Source organism: Sceloporus occidentalis, unplaced genomic scaffold, assembly GCF_023333645.1.
Source record: "Sceloporus occidentalis isolate IW3139 unplaced genomic scaffold, rSceOcc1.0.p SCAF_1, whole genome shotgun sequence".
NCBI classification, from domain to species: Eukaryota; Metazoa; Chordata; class Lepidosauria; order Squamata; family Phrynosomatidae; genus Sceloporus; species Sceloporus occidentalis.
Window position 1 is genome coordinate 70,834,133 of NW_028316981.1, and position 16,631 is coordinate 70,850,763.

Below are 16,631 nucleotides of genomic sequence, written 5' to 3' on the forward strand. Positions count from 1 at the left end.
CACAATCACAAACCATATATTTTGGAATAAAATGCAGTTACAAAACTAAGCTAAACATCTGAAGTAAGAGACATGGAGAGGTTTTCTTTAGTGTGGCAGCTCTTAAAATTTGAAATTGTTCTTTGGTGGAGAACAGAGGCTCATCAACTTACAGGAATGCCAAGCCACTCCTAATGCAGTACTGTTATTAGCACATGGGATAGATAAATGCCTCCACCCATCCTCCCTATATGTGCAGTGGAAAAACTCCATCCTTCACACCAAGGCATATTCAGTATCAGCCCAAATCCTTGACCTTCCTAGACCTCAATTTATCATCAAGGAAAAGAACATGATAACACTTCATGGCCACCAAAAGAACATCTTCTGGACTATGAGGACAGCAAGCTAGGACATCTTCACATATAATAACATTACCACATGGGAGTGTACCCTTACTTGTGTATTATTATTTTTATAAAGTCAATAATATATAACGTATAATAATATAGTTCATCTCAAAAACTAAACTAAATGTAAAGAATGAATAAACAATTGCTTTGTCTTCAAAGTACAAGAGAAGACAGAAAAGAAAAAGAAAAAATCAGAAGGAAGATTCAGGAATCCAGTGGCCGAAAATCAGCTAATTAAAGTTTGATAGGAAGGAATCAAATAACTTATAGGCCAATAGGCTAAGAAGCAGAAGTTCTGGTTTGGTTTGGTTTTTACAAGAAAGAGGCAAAGAAGGAAATTCCCTTTAAAGGGTTGATAGGAAGGACATATTTCAGTAGTGCTCTGCCAGTCCACACTGAACAAGCTAGCACTGCACTTACATTAGATTTTTGAAGGATCACCAGATTGAAAGAGGACAGCACAGAAAACAACAGAAAGCAGACGTTTGAGAAGAAATAGTGATGTTGCTTTTGTGCTGTTATGTGATGGAACCCATGTGATTCTTATTACTGTATCTTGTTTTATGTTTTGACCTTTTAACTAACATTGCTCATTCTCTCCTCCTCCCATTCCCAGCATGCTGAAAGCCTACAATATTAGATAGAGGAAATAAGTAATAAATAAAGAGACTTTTAGATTAATGGACTTTTTGCCTGCATTTTTCCCCTCCGGGGCATAATAATAATAATTAAATAAATTAATCTTATTACAGACTGTACCAGACAATGCCAACTCTGTGTGGGCCTGGCATATATTTTGACTTCTCTGTGTTCACACAAATAATTGCATAGGCTCATGTACTCCTTTGAGAAGGAAAGGAGCTTCTTATACTGGAAGCAGAGACATGACAGGCCTGGGAGTTGCTTCACAGCAGGATCTGTCTCCTTGGACTGTCTTGAACAATGGAAACATTTCCCAAAATATTCTGTTGGCACACTGAGGGTGAATGCCACCATTCTGGACAGTTTAAGCTATGGGAGATGTTGGGATACACTGTTAGGAAACCCCATACTAACCCTACAGTGAGTGTGATCCAGGCTCATGATGTTTCTCAGGATTCACAGGCAATGTGGGGCTTATATCTGAAAATCTGGAAGAAAAAAAAAGAACTGCCTTTTACCATGTATTCACCTAGAAAACCCGGGTTAGCAATGAAGACATAGCCATGTAGCCAGAAACACTCTGCACTACAGGACACATGATTGTCATAGGACCACTCTTTTCTTCTGGGTTATTCCCATCTATCTAGCCACAATGAATGTGGCATTACCGGGGTCACAGCAAACCAGGAAACTGTGCTGCAGCTATGGGGTGAATACAGGTTTTCCTGCTGGTATAGACAAGCATCTCTGTTCAAGCATTCTGCTCACCAGCACAGAGCAGTACAACCCATCTGGTTAGTTTTCACAGGAAAAACAAGAGAGTCCCAAGAAAGAAAGCATGGATTTAAACAGCTCTGATTCTTGGGGTTTTCCAAGTGGACCAGGAAGTGGAAGGCAAGAATAAGGAAACAGAGGATGTCTGTTAAAAAAATCCCATACAGCAAATCATCACTGAAGTGTCTTATGATACTAATCATTTTTTCACCACATTTGTAGCACTGCCAAGAGCATGAAGAGCTGCTTTATGGACCTAAAAGTCATTTTTCTTTTGTAATTTTTTTAAAAGATAGCTATACTGGCTGATATGAAATTTCAAAACCCACTGCCAAGCCATACCTTTATTAGGAATGACTAAAATGCCACAAAAGTCTGCTTTTTAGTTATCTGTAACTCTTCACTGTGTTAGGCAATACAAAAATTGCGGTTTGGGAGCAGAAACAGGAAAGTTTTGCAATTTGTCACAATACTGTGGGCATGAGCTACACAGTTAAACCACTCTCAAGATACAAACTGTCGCTAGAAGATGTACAAATATTTGCTTTGGTGGCATGCAGATATAGGGTTATCTGAGTTTTTCTTGCTCTCTATATTGCTGCCTGTATTTCTTCTGTAAGTGGGATATCTTGGGTTTAAAGCCTGTCCATCTTCTGTTACATATATAAATAAATGTACAAGATGCATTTTGGGTTTGTGAATCATATCACAATGTACAGAACTACAGCTATATGAGCACTGGAGACCTTCATGCCCTATCGAGCTTTAGAGAGGTTTTTCTCAGAATGACCATACTTGTAATGTCCTGCCTAGAATTTCACAAGAGTGCATAATGATCAATAATACCTGCAGAGTAAGAGGCAACAGAGTTTAGGTGTCATGAAAGTGCAGCTTGTTATCTCTTAGCATTATATTAATGCTGATGGAGGAAGGCACTTGTGGCATTTCAGATATACCTCAGTTAACATAGCGGATATGTTCCTGAGCATTACTGTACTTCTTTAACAGAAAATTTGGTACCATATGCAGAAATAATATGGAAAAAATTAGGATAAGTTCCTACACTACAGAAAAGAAGATCAGTACAACTTGTTACAGCAAACATTTTATCCAAAACTATCAATACAGGTATGTGAAATAAAAGAACCAGGTCATGTGGATATGTGAAGCTTGAGAAGCCTTCAGTTTTCTTATGATTTCCATTTTGGTGGGCAAACTTCAAGAGCTATACTTTTTTAACCTGCTGGGGGTAGCTGATGAAGCAGACTTATCTGCCTTCCCCCTTCTCTGTTTTGTTTTTCATGTAAAGGAGTTTGGACTCTGAAGCTACCTGCTGTTTACCTTGCCTATTGTAGGCAGGCACACATAGTTACAATAGAACCAGCTAAAGCAGAAACCCATTCTTTCCCAGCTCAAGTTTTATTTCATTTTTTAAAAAATATTCTTTATTACAATATATATAAAACAATTCAAATTTCTTGTTGCATACATTACTGAATCTTGATATTTTCTCTTTCAAACCTCCCCTCCCCCCCCAAAAAAAGAGAAAAGAACATAAAAGGAAACATCCGGTAGACTTCATTCCTTCGCTCAAACAATTTCTCCATTATTATCTGTTCTTCAGCACTTCTTATACAACTGTTCCTCAATTTATGTTTTTGTTATCCACCTCATCTCTCTACTCCACAGTAAATATTGCGTTTCAATGAACGAGACTGTACCATATCTCTTCCATACACTGCTTTCTTATCATTTTACTAATCTTAATTACGGAAATTTATCCTATCTTCACTTTATTCCTTAAGAGGTGTCTTTTCCATATTTTATTACCTCTCTTTCTTAGCTTTCATAAGCTATGGCCCGTTACAAACGGGCCTTTGCAGTGCCCCCATCACGTGCTAGGGGTTGGCCAAGGACCTAGCGTCCACACCAGCCTCACCCCTAGCATGTGACGGGGGCATGAAAATGGCGGCGCCCTATACATACGGGTGCCGCCATTTTTATGTGCTGAACACATAGCGTCCGCATGTCGCGCCCCGGATATGATGCCGCAAGTGCGCGAGTAGCGCCTCGCTGCATCACATCCAGGATGCAAGAAGAAGCGCCATTTTGGGGCTTCTTTTTGCTCTGCAAGGGAGCCACGTGGTTTGGCTGCTGCGGCTCCCTCGTGGAGTAACCGGCAGCAGTGCGAGACCGCCCGTTTTGGGCAGTCTGTAACGCACCCATATTTCCTATCTTTTGTTCTTCCTTGACTACTTCTGTAAATTTATTTTTATTACATTTTTCAGCACATGTTATTTTGTATTTGCCCATCTTATTTCACAATATCTCATCAAGGGTTTCCACATTCTTTCTACATTAGTATCATACATTTCCTCATCCCTGAGTTGCATTGTTATCATTAAGTTTTATTTCATTGTTTACTGCAGACATGCTACTGGCTGTGAGCTAACTTTCTTCACCCTTGCTATATACCTTGGCTTCAGTGGATGCTGGGTGCTATTTGCTGCTCCACTGCCTCAGGCAGCTAGTGATCTTTTTTACAGCCAGGCACATGAACAGAAACTGGACATAAATTCAATTAGTTCCCATTAAATCAATGGGATTTTATAAGTGTTGATTTACCAGGTTCCATTTGATTCAATGGGTCAACCTTAGTTGACAAACAAGTGATTACAGGGCTTCAAATACTTTCAGGAGAGACTGCTCAGGTTTTTTTCTAGTCATGTCCAGGCACCCATCTGAATACATTTCCCCATTTTCTGCTCTTCCAGAACCCTGGAGCCCAACAGTGCATCACCATGCCTGCCATTGTGGGAAAACAAAAGTGGCAACATGTTACTTCCAGTTGGCTTTTGGACTGTTCTTGGGATAGATTGCCCCACATAACAGCATTGCATAGACCTGCAAAGAGGGCTTCCCCCCAAAATATTTGGAGGGTTTTTTGTTTGAAAAAATGTTCCTTTTTGCCAAAAAACTGGAGATGCCAGGGCTGGAGTGGTCTGCATTGGCCACCAAAGTTCCACTGCTGTGCTGGGAAACCCTCAGTTTGGAAGTATACTCATCCCTCCCCATTTGCTGGGGTTAGAAGCACAGAACCCCCATGAATGTGGAAAAACTGCAAATAACAAAAACACTATGTTTTTACCTGAGAGAACACCTCTCAAGGAATCTGTAGGTCTCATAGAATTGTGCTGGAGGAGCTACAAATGCCTAGTGAAGTGTTCTCTCTACTAGACATTTGTAGCTCCTCCAGCGCAATTCTATGGCCAATGTCTGTGTGACTTTTGGTTAAAGTTGACCATAGAGTTGCGCTGGAGGACTTATATATTCCTAGAGAGAACACATTAATAAAATCGGTGAATAATCAAATCCGTAAAAGTCAGTGCCACAAATGTGGAGAAACGAGTGTAATAACATGACTCTCCAATATCCATAATTCCAAAATACCATATATACTCGACTATAAGTCGAAAAATTTATGCCCCAAAATGAACTCCAAAATCATGAGTAGACTTATGTATGGGGCAATGAGTTAATGCTAGTAAATTTCTTGAAAGAAGAAGTGCCCACCTTTCTCTGTAGCCTTCTAATGGCTCCCTGTTTGAAGCCCTGGTTCCCGCTTTCCTCTCTCCCTCTCTGTGTGTGTGTGTCTCTTTCCCTCTCAGCCTTCCCGCGCAGCCGGAGCTAACAAGCTGCTGCTGAGGAAAGGAACACAGAGAAAGTATGCCCTGGCTTGTACCCTGTTTTGCCTGGAAGTCCTGGGGATGAAAAGCAGACAGAAAGAAAGGTCTGTCCTCTATTTTTGCAAGCCCTGAACCTTGGAGTCCTGGGGGTGAAAAGCAGAGAGAGAGAAAGGTCTGTCCTCTGTTTTTGCAAGCCCTGAAACTTGGAGTCCTGGGGGTGAAAAGCAGAGAGAGAGAAAGGTCTGTCCTCTATTTTTGCAAGCCCTGATCCTTGGGAGTCTTGGGGGTGACAAGCAGAGAGACAGTGGAGTCTGTCCTCCTTTTCTCAAGCCATGAGCCTTGGAGATGCTTCTGGTAAGGGGAAGAGTGTGTGTGTGTGTGTGCGCGCACGCACACACCGAGGTTTGTTTCCCCTTTTCCATGCCGAGACTGATGCTTGGAAGAGATCCACAGAGGGAGATATAGGGAGGGAAGTGGTGCTTTGTTTCCCCCTTTAGATCTTTTGTACTATCCTCCAGTGTTTGCCCCTCGACTTATCCATGGGTCATATCAAAATCCATGATTTTGGATCCAAAAACTGCCCTCGACTTATACATGAGGTCGACTTATACATGAGTATATACGGTACTCCAAAACCAAAACTTTTTTCATGGGTGGCTGAGCTAGTGATATCTTTGCTTTCTGGTGGTTCAGTGTACACAAACTTTGGGCCTGAACAGACAGGCCAAAATAAAGCTGCTTCGCATCACTTTGGAGATATGCTGTTTAAATTATGCATGCATCCTAAGAGGCAGGAAGCTGCACTAAAACCCTGCTCCAGTCCTAAGGACTAGAGCACAGCTTTGGCACAGTTTCTAGCCTCTTAAGATGTGTGTGTTATTTAAACAGCATACCTCCAAAGTAACCCGAAGCAGCTTTATTTTGGCCTGTCTGTTCAGGCTCTTGGTTTCATGCACAAAATTATTTAAAATGTTATATAAAATTACCTTCATGCTATATGTATAAGGTGTATATGAAACACAAATGAATTATCTGTTTAGATCTGGATCCCATCTCCAAGATATCTCATTATCTCACTATTCCAGAATAAAACAAAAGAAAACCCAAATCCAAAACACTTCAGGTCCTAAGCATTTCAGATAAGGGAGACTCAAGCTGTATTGCCTGGAAAGAGGGGGGGGGGATCTGCCATTTGATTAGACTTCTGATCATTTTTGTTTAAGTACCTAAAAGTTTCTAAAATACTTTGTGTGTTGCCTTGCCAAGCTCCCTTCTGCAAGGAAGTACCTATTTTTCCAATTTCTCTTCTTTACTAAAAAAAAAAAAAAAAAAACCATTGCCTGGGCAGCAGCATGCAAGGACTCAGCCACACTTCAGTTGCCTGGGACATACTTTCAATAATCCTGAAAGAAGATGCTTTCAGAACTTATAATGTTACTAGTTCAACATCCTGCTGTGCTGCAGCTTACTCAATTAATGAGTTCTTCATAAGAGAGGAAGGAAAGGGAGGGGACTCTGCCCTTTCCCAAGATCAGTTAAGTTCCCCTTACGCATAACTTTCCCAATATACTATTCAATAGTGTTTGTTTTTAGCTTAGGCGTGACCTACATAATGTCAATGAAACACAGCTGGGGCCTTTTTTTTTGCCTCCCCGAGGCAGATAAGAAAAATACTGCAGTGTTTTCCTTTTCCACTATTCTGAGAACAATCACAATTATCCATTTTCCTCTCCCCTAGGAATCCCACTGTGTGTAGCCTGTAAATCGCTCCCCTGGATATCAGTGGGTCTGTTCGCCCCTTTGAGGAGAAAGGACGAGGGCTCTCTGTCTTTGCTTCTAAAATAAAAGAAGGCAAAAACTGGTTCAGGAACTCTCCAGCTGTGCTTTCACTCCCTTTCAGAAGTTAGAAATACTTGTCCATAGTAACTGCCCATGTCATGTGCATGCATACAGTTGCAGGTTCTGGCAGTAGGCACAGGGACTTACTTAGCTTTCCCCCTAGTTGGCTGTTCCAACTATGCTCAGTTACTCAAGTGGAATAATGGCTTCGTCTTCCATCACCATGGCATTTTATCACCATATCATGTGAGGAAAAAAGGCAGAAGGAAGAAAAGGATCAAAGCAGAAGCAGAATCTTCTCTGACTCTCTCCATCAGAGACCCAGTTGTTGTTAATTGCTCTTGAGTTGACCTCAGCTCATGACAATACTCTGGATGAGCAAACTCCAAGCCTTCCTGTCCTCCACTGCTCTGCTTAGGTCCTGCAAATTCAGACCCATGACCTCCTTAACTCAGTATATCCATCTAGCATGAGCTCTTCCTCTCTCTCTAGTGCCTTCTACCTTTCCTAACAGTATTGTCTGTTCTAATGAGTCATGCCTTCTTGTAGCCAAAGTATGACAGCCTCATCTTGGCTTCCAGTTAGGGATGCCATAACCCGGCGGCCCCATGACAAACCCGCGTTTGGGGGGCCCCTCCCGGTCCCGGTACGGTTTGGCCCCCAGCCCTTGGTTTGGGGCCCGCGCAGCGCCAACCCACTTTCCCCTGCCTCCCTGCATGGCTGCGCCACCCACCTCCTCCTCCTCCTCCGTTCCAGGCTGTGCGGCCCTGTGGAGGAAGCAAAGGAGGAGGCAAAGGAGGAGGCGGTGCGCGGGGGGAGGCGGGGGAGGGTGGCGCGGGTACGCACAGGAGGCACACCTCCTCCTCCTTCTCCGTTGCAGGCCGCGCCAAGCGGAGGAGTAGGCAGAGGTGCCTGCCTGGCTTGGGGCTCCCTGTGCACGTGTGTGCCAAGGCAGCAGGCACTGGCAGGCAGCCACCCACAGCCTCCTCCGCCTGGCGTGCCTCCGCGCTGGGCACTTCCTTGGGCCCGGGAGGAGGAGGCTGAGGCGGAGGTGGGTGGCTGCCTGCCTCCTGCCTTGGCACGCGGGCGGGGGGGGAGCGCGCCAACGCAGCCACCCACCTCCTCCTCCGCTTGGTCCTGGACTGGGAGGCAGAGGAGGAGGAGGGAGGAAGGAGGAAGGAGGGAGGAAGGAAGGGAGGAGGAGGACGGAGCAAGGAAGGAGGAAGGAGGAGGAAGGAGGGAAGAAGGAAGGGGGGAGGAGGAGGGAGGAAGGAAGGAGGGAGGAAAGGAGGAGGAAGGAGGGAAGGGGAGGAAGGAGGGAAGAAGGAAGGGGGGAGGAGGAGGGAGGAAGGAAGGAAGGAAGGAAGGAAGGAAGGAGGGAGGAAAGAAGGAGGAAGGGGGAGGAAGGAGGGAACAAGGGAGGAGGAGGAGGGAGGAAGGAAGGAGGGAGGAAAGAAGGAGGAAGGAGGAAGGGGGAGGAAGGAGGGAACAAGGAAGGGAGGAGGAGGAGGGAGCAAGGAAGGAGGGAGGAAAGAAGGAGGAAGGAGGAAAGTGGAGGAAGGAGGGAAGAAGGAAGGAAGGGAGGAGGAGGAGGGAGGAAGGAAGGAGGAAGGAGGGAGGGAGGAAGGAGGAAGGGGGAGGAAGGAAGGAGGGAGGAAGGAAGGAAGGAAGGACAAGGAGGAAGAAGAGGAGGAGGAGGAAGAGGATAGTGATGATGATGATATGAGCCAGCTTCTGAGGCACGACCAATGTAAGTTGCTCTGATTTTTACAAACTCATGCGCAGTGAAGAAAAACCCAAAGTCCCTTGACCAAGTACACACTTCTGAGAAGAACAGTTGAATCCGAGGGTAAACCCACTTCTTGTTAAACCACCTTGACATATTCAGTATGCATAGCATGTTCAGTGTGAAACCCAAAGAGTTTGGTTATGGAATAAGCCTCTGAAATATGCAAGAGATTGCCATGTTAAGTAATTTGAAAATTTTGTCCTACATTTGTCCTACATTTGTCCCGGTTTGGAGGTCCAGACTTATGGCAACCCTACTTCCAGGGAGAGTTCAGGCTTGATCCATTCAAGGACCCATTTGTCTTTTTGGCTGTCCACAGTATTCTTAACACTCTTCTCCAGCACAACATCTCAACTGAATTAATTTTCTTCTTATCCGCTTTCTGCACTTCCACTTCTTGCATCTGTACATAGTGATGGGGAATATAATTGCTTGTATGATTCTAACTTTAGTGTTCAGTTGTATACTGCATCTTTACACTTTAAGATCTTTTCTAGTTCTTTCATTGATGTCTTCCCATTACTACTTGTCTTCCGATTTCTTGATTTCAGTCTCTATTCTGATCAGTGTTTGATCCAAGGTATGGGCGGGTTACAGACCGCCTGTTTGGGGTGGGCTGCACCCGCCCCTTTCCCCGGTGTATCAGGGCCTCAGTGGCTAGACCGGCAGCCGCTGAGGCCCCGATCCGCCACTTTCCAGGCTGCAAAAGGCCGCTTCCCCGCAGCCTGAAAAGGGGTGTCCCTGGGGCTTCAAGCCCCAAGGAAACCCCGCGGCAGCGGGGAGGAGGAGAAAGGGGCCACTTGGCCCCTTTCTCCTTTGGTCCACTGGGCGCAGCTGTTTGAAGGCTGCGCCCAGCGAACCAAACCAGGAAGGAGCTCCGAAACAGAGCTCCTTCCTGCTCCGCACTAAGGGCGCACTAAGCGCCCTGGCACGGAGCGAGGACATCACGTCCGCGCCACCCCGTATAGAGGCGGTGCGGTCGTGACGTCCTCATGGTGGCGGCCGTGTGGAACGGCCGCCACCATTTTGTGCGCACAGAGCACGCACTAGGGTTACGGGGGTGCGGAAGCACCGCCTCTTTCTAACCCTAGTATGTGCTCCACGCGTACTTTCCTGCCCGTTTGTAACGGGCCATGGTTAACTATTTTGATTTCCTCATTGTCCAGGTTGAATGTATGGAGATCCTCCATGGACATTTTTTGGTTTTGTTTTTGTTCAGCAGTAAGCCTGCCTTGCACTTTGTTCTTTGACCTTCATTAGTAATTGTTCTGCTAGTAGTATTGTGTAATCCATATACCTTAGATTATTACTATTCCTTCCTCTTCAGTCCTACTTTTTCTCAATATAAGCCTGTTCTTTATATTATATTTTCTGCAAGTTGAGCAAGTAGAGTGATAAAATGCAGCCTTGCCTGACCCCTTTGCCAATTAGGAAACATTCTGTTTCTTCATATTCTATTCTAAGAGTAGTCTCTTCTCCTAAACACAGATTTTTCATCAGGACTATCAAATATATTGGCACGCCTATGTTTTCAAGAGCCACACATAGCTTTTTGTGATCTATGCAGTCAAAGTTTTGCTGTAGTCTATAAAGCACATGCTATTTTTTCCTGGAATTCCTTAGTATGCTCCATTAGTCATCATAGTCTGCAATGTGGTCCCTAGTGCCTCTTCCTTTCCTGAACCCCACTTGCATCTCTGGGATTTCCCTCTCCATGTATGATTGGAGTCTGTGTTGTAAAATTTTGAGCATAATTTTGCTTGCATGGGAAATTGATGCTATGATCCTATAGTTGCTGCAGTCTTTTGTGTCTCTCTCTCTCTCTCTCTCTCTCTCTCTCTCTCTCTTTTTTTTTTTTTTTAATGGATGGGGATGTACATTGATCATTTCCAGTCTGTTGGCCATCGTTTTATTTTCCATATTTGTTGGCATATATTAATTAAAATTAGAGTTGATTCTGACTGTGCGGATTTTAGCACACATGTGAAATATTTGGATTAAAATATTGAAAGACAGAGTAAAAAGTATAAATAAAATCCAAAAACCTTGGGTTTAAGTTAAAAACAAACAAGGGTAACAGATAATTCTATTCCCTCAGAGACCTTGGCTTGAATTATGGCTCCCACTGGATGTAGAAACTTTGGAAGAAATGGGTAACACTGATTTTTAGAACATTCCAGAACATTCTGGAAGTTCAAGGAAATCTGTGTTGGAGAAAGCTGGATGTTGTTTTGGTCTTTCCCTCTATGTTTTGGGAGGCCTTGGAAGATATGCAGGCTTGTCATTTCAACCTCTGTGAGACTGCAGTTCTGAGAATGGAAGAGAGATCTGGGAGCAACTAAAAACCAAAACAGCTTCTATCTGAGCTTGTGTGAAAGGCAGAGGAGGAACTAGGAGTATGTGTCATGCCCGTCCTACAAACCAGGGGCAAATATTTTTGATTTTCCCTTCCTTGGATTATTTCTTTGCTGTCACACTCTTCTGAAGAGGTTAAAAGTAGAAGCCTGCTGTTTGTCGCTTACATTGCAGGATATGTGAGGTGGGGTGGAAAGAGGCTTTCACCCATGTATTGGTTGTTGCTGGATGGGCTCACCTGCATCTGACAGCCTAAGACACAACCAGCGGGTGGTGATTCTGGCTCATGGTGCATTTGTTTGTGTTTACCTTCAGGGAACCACTTTGTGCTTTTTATGCTCTAACAGATGCTTGTCAGTCTCAGATGGCTGACAGGCAGCTTGTATAGTGCATTTCGGAAGCTATTTCTAACTCCAAAATCCATGCCAGACTTCTTGCCAAAGCAGACTGAACTCATTTTGTTCTCTGACAAAGCTCAGCAGAGTTGAACTGATGTGGTTCTTCCTATCCCAGGCATACAAGTAGTAAAGAACAATCCCATCTCAGCAGATAATTAAAAAAGAAACAAACAAAGGGTTTCAGGCTTTTGCAAGAAAACAAAGGTGAATAGTTGCTACTCTGGCTGAGCAGAACCAGGCCACCCCTGGTCAAGTACTGCAAGGAGCAGCAGCTTCCTAAAACTATTGTAACCAGATCACAGGTGAAGTCTTTGGATATTTATAGCTATCTGATTTGCTGATAGAAAATGTTTGCCTGTGCTGTGTTTCCTTGTTATTAGCTCCCAGCAGAAATAATGACTTGAAAGCACACAACAACAACAAGAAAGCAGAAATACCAGCTTCACAAGGCTTAGATAAGTCTTTGTCCTCCATGTTCTGCCACTTTCTCTCTGGTTTTTCTCTTCACTGAGCTACAAAACCATCCCTACTTTCTTGATGCTCCTTTTCTCCCTCCACTCTAGTGAGCATTCACTTTCCCTTGTACATTTTTCATCATACCACTTTTCCAAGCAGCGGAGGCAGCAGCACCTCTTCCCTCTCCCTGGTTATTTAAATGTCTGAAGAGTTCTGGGGCCCTGCAGAGGAAAGCACAAAACAGCTTATAGGTCATGGGGAGAAATAGCAGTAATGATTGCATTTACATTTCTATACCTCTTCATAGTGAACTCAGCACTGTCTAAGCAGTTTACAAGCTGTAGGCCAATTGCCCCCAACAAGCTGGGTACTCATTTTACCCACCTACGAAAGGATGGAAGGCTGAGTCAACCTTGTATCCATGAGATCTAACTCACAACCATCCAGAAATGGCCATCCTTGGCCCATCTATAGCTTTCCTTTCCTTTCCTTTCCTTTCTTTTTCTTTTGGTTGTTCTTTAGTTAGAGAAGTGTGCTGCCTGTTTACTAAAGATGTTACTGCAGGCTCCAGACAGATTCAATTAACTAACATTAATCAGTTTATTTTAAAAGCAAAATAAACCCTAAGGCAGGGATGGATATGTTCTAGCAGTCTTCAGGACCAAAGGCCACACCAGCACTGGAAAAAGCAGGGGAAGGGGAATCATTTGACTTCCATTTCCTAGGGGGAAGAAGAAACAAGGTATAGAAAGGCCCTGTGTCTTGTTTAGTGTGTTGGAGGGGAGGACATGCTTCTGGAGGCTTCTTGGTATCGAAACTGACCTTTACTGCAGATTTGGGGGGGGGGGTCTGGTAGGGGCTGCAAAAACAGCTTTGAGGTGCATGTGGTTTGTGGACCACTCTTTGACCACCCTTTCCTTGAATTTCCTTGATATGCATGCCAGTCATTATCATCGTCATCTTTATCATCATCTTTCAGGTATTCAGGTTTTACAGCCTTGGAGTTATGGCAAGATAGGGACACAGGAACAGACACATATTCTCTTTTATTTTTATCAAAAATTCTGGTGACATTTGTGTCATTCCTGTACATTTTTCCTGCTTTAAACTTGCATTACCAATCTGACATTTTGTAATTGCCCATGGCCCAAATATATATAATACTGGACATTCTGCATTTTGACATCTAATGTTAAATCTCTCATGCATTGTTTCAACATCCTGAGCTGGAAAACATTGGATCTTATTTTCATCAAGAATACATTGCATGAGTGGACTAAAATATTTACATTAGTACATAGAAAAGACGTAGAAACAAGAATAGGGACTGAATCTGTGCTGGATGGCATTAGACCTCTGAAAACACGGGATTGCAGCTTGGGTGTATTCAAGGATTCAGCCTTGAGTTCAGATGCTTGGATTTTGGCAGTGGCTAAGAGTGCATTTTCACAATTAAAATTAGTGCTGGTCCGCTCCTTGGAAGCTCTGACTTGGCCATGGTGACACAAACCTTAATTACATTCCTTTTGAGTTACTGCAACACACACGGGATTGCCTTTGAAGCATGTTTGGAAAATCCATCTGGTCCCTGGAGTTGCAGCCAGATAGTTAACAGGATGGAGTGGGGGGATTGGTATAGGAAGCACTAAATTCCCTCCTTGCAGCAGCTCCACTGGCTCCCAGTCCATTGTTAAAACTGCACCTGAAACTTCATTTCCATACACAAAGGATTTGTAATTTGAATTGACATCCTCACATACCAATGACATATATATGTCTGTGCCTGGCTTCCACTCCACCAAATGCATCTGAGGAAGTAGACTGAAGCCTACGAAAGCTCATGCTGCCAATTTCTTTCTTTCAGTTAGTCTCAAAGGTGATACAAGATCACTCTGCAAATTATTTAAATTGTTTCCCACAACTGTCTGTTGTCAGGAGCTAATATGCCAAACCTGTTTTGGGCACAGAGTGCAGTACCTTGGATAGTTCCTTTAAAATTTGGATGAAAATCTAGGGCAAATTCACCAGAATTTTCCTTTTTGCAAGTAGTAAAGAGGAAAATTCCCTGCAGCTCCTTTTCCCTTTGCCATGAGGCCGGGGAGCCAACTCCGCTGTAACCCCTGATCTTCTGACTGATACTAGATTCCACTTCACTTCTACTCTGCCTTCAAAAGGGAAGTCACAAACTGTATGGAAACATTCACAGGATAATGCCCATTAAAATTTGAAAAATATTTGTCTAGATAATATTAAAATTTTCTGGGCGCATCCTGTGAGATTTGCTTGATTAATATAACTTCCATTTATACAGAGGGGAAATGCAGTGGCCTCTTGCTGGCTCCTATGCCATCAGGGCATCTGTTCTGGGTTTTCTTCCAACTTTAAAAGAGCCCCCAATATGCTGAACCTAATTTGGAGATAGGGATCAGCACCTTGGATAGCTCTTTTCAAGTACAAACTAAAATCTTGTGCATATGCACTGTCCTACAGACACAGAAATCACCAGCCAACATTTTTGATATGTCAATAAAGATTAAGGAAATTACATGAGAGGGCCGCACACTGATATCATTCTTTCATTCTGCACACTGCAGCTATCATGTTGTAAATTCATTACCTGCTTTTCCCATGTGCAAAATAAACAGAGGACCAGGACACACTGAGTTTTAGTGCTTCTCTTTCCATAAGTGCCTCCTTCTCCAAACAGCACATGTAGATAGTTCCCTGAGAGATTCTTCCCTCAAGCACAAGATGGTCACAACTTGGGGTGTAAATCCAGGTGAGAGTTAAGTGCCGATAACAGCCAATGTGTAAGTCTTTCAGAAGAGCAAAATCTTTTAAAAAGCCCGAACTTTACAGTGATACCTTTATAAGAACAACCAAAAGGCACAAAAAAGTGACCGTCTAAAGCTTGTCTAATGTATCTTGTGCTTTTTGTTGGCCTAATAAAGATATCACTGCAATGTGTTTTTTTTTTTTTTTTTTTTTTTTTCTTTTGAGGTTATTGTTCTTTTTGCTATATTTTGCTGCATGGTCAACACGGCTGCCACTGTATATCTATCTTCAGAGCAAAGCAAATCACAAAGTAGGCCACTAGCAAAAGAGACAGATTTCGCATGATAGGGCAAGGAGATTGTTAACCATAAGAAAACAATGACTAAGCCAATGCAGCAGGTTACCTGAGCAGGACAGCTTAGAAAGGATCACTTATGATGTTCTATATAATTAATTAGGCTACTGTCAAAACAAGGCCAGAAAGATGGGGCAGTGGGAAGGATGATTAATCACCTGGACTGTGAAAGTCAAAGGAAGAATTTAGGGGCTACTTAAAAAGCCACAGACTCTGAAATGCGTCACAGATGGATGGGGGTACTGAAGCAAAACAGCATACCCCAATGCACTTGGGGAATATGACGTAGTTGACTGCTGGCACAACTGGGTGACTTGCTTCTCTTGACAAAAGAACAGGCAAAAGTAGGTGGTGTCAGTGTGCAAGCACAAACGATGAAAGGAATTCATCACAAGACTTCCTTGCCAAATCTGATCTGGACTGAAGGGGCAGGGATGGAAGACAGAACCCTTGTGCAATTCCCACTCATTACAGCTGGGCTTGTGCAGAAGAAGCCAACAGTTGTGCCCCAAGAGTTGTTTCCAGCCCACACATGCTGTGAAATTTGGCCATGTTTAAAACCAGCATATCCATGTCATCACTGTGCTTCTGACAACAGCAGGTGAGCAGTTGTGTTGGTGTAGGGACTCAAATCAAATTTCCCATCAAGCACCTCTGTGTATTGCCTTGCGACCTAATTAAATGTGTAATTAAAGAAGAAAAGGATCGTAAATGGTAAGCATATTATAATGCCACTGAGCAGAAAACAAATGGCTAAAGCCATGTGAAACCACAATCACATGCCTGCTCCTAGATCATCACTGAGATGTCCCTGTTGGATTTTGAGGTTTTCTGTTGTTGGCTAACTGTTTTTGCTTTTATTTCTGGTTTTCTTTTTATTTCATTTTTAATTGAGCACTATTACATTGTGATTCAGCCTCTTCTCTCTCTCCTTCTCCACACACTTCCCACAACCATCTCTTGATCTTTGTTGATTTTCATTTCCTGGTTTTAATTTTTAAAGTGCAGGTTTTAGTAGAATGGTTGGATTTAATGAATGATGTCAGCTTCCTTGTGGTCTCTGGTTAAAAAAAAAAAGCTAGCCTAGTATGACATTAGCAGGATTGTGCAAGGCCTGGAAGAAACACTCATAAAGCAATGTTTCTTGAATCTTGATTCTTTGTTGTGCTG

The 16,631-nt window shown here is 43.3% G+C and overlaps 1 protein-coding gene across 2 annotated transcripts in view; it reads left to right on the plus strand.

Moving 5' to 3' along the window:
- The first annotated feature begins 8,999 nt into the window (after positions 1 to 8,999).
- The window catches only part of ALAS1 (5'-aminolevulinate synthase 1), a 31,954-nt gene continuing 24,322 nt past the window's right edge, over positions 9,000 to 16,631 (plus strand). Inside the window, exon 1 of one of the 2 annotated variants that reach the window (XM_089524425.1) lies at positions 9,000 to 9,083. Coding sequence is in view for 1 of the 2 variants with exons in the window: in XM_089524416.1 (XP_089380542.1) it covers positions 9,056 to 9,083 (28 nt within the window). In the remaining variant the exon portion in view is untranslated. The remainder of the gene's footprint in view (positions 9,084 to 16,631) is intronic. The other variant, XM_089524416.1, reaches the window with a different exon arrangement.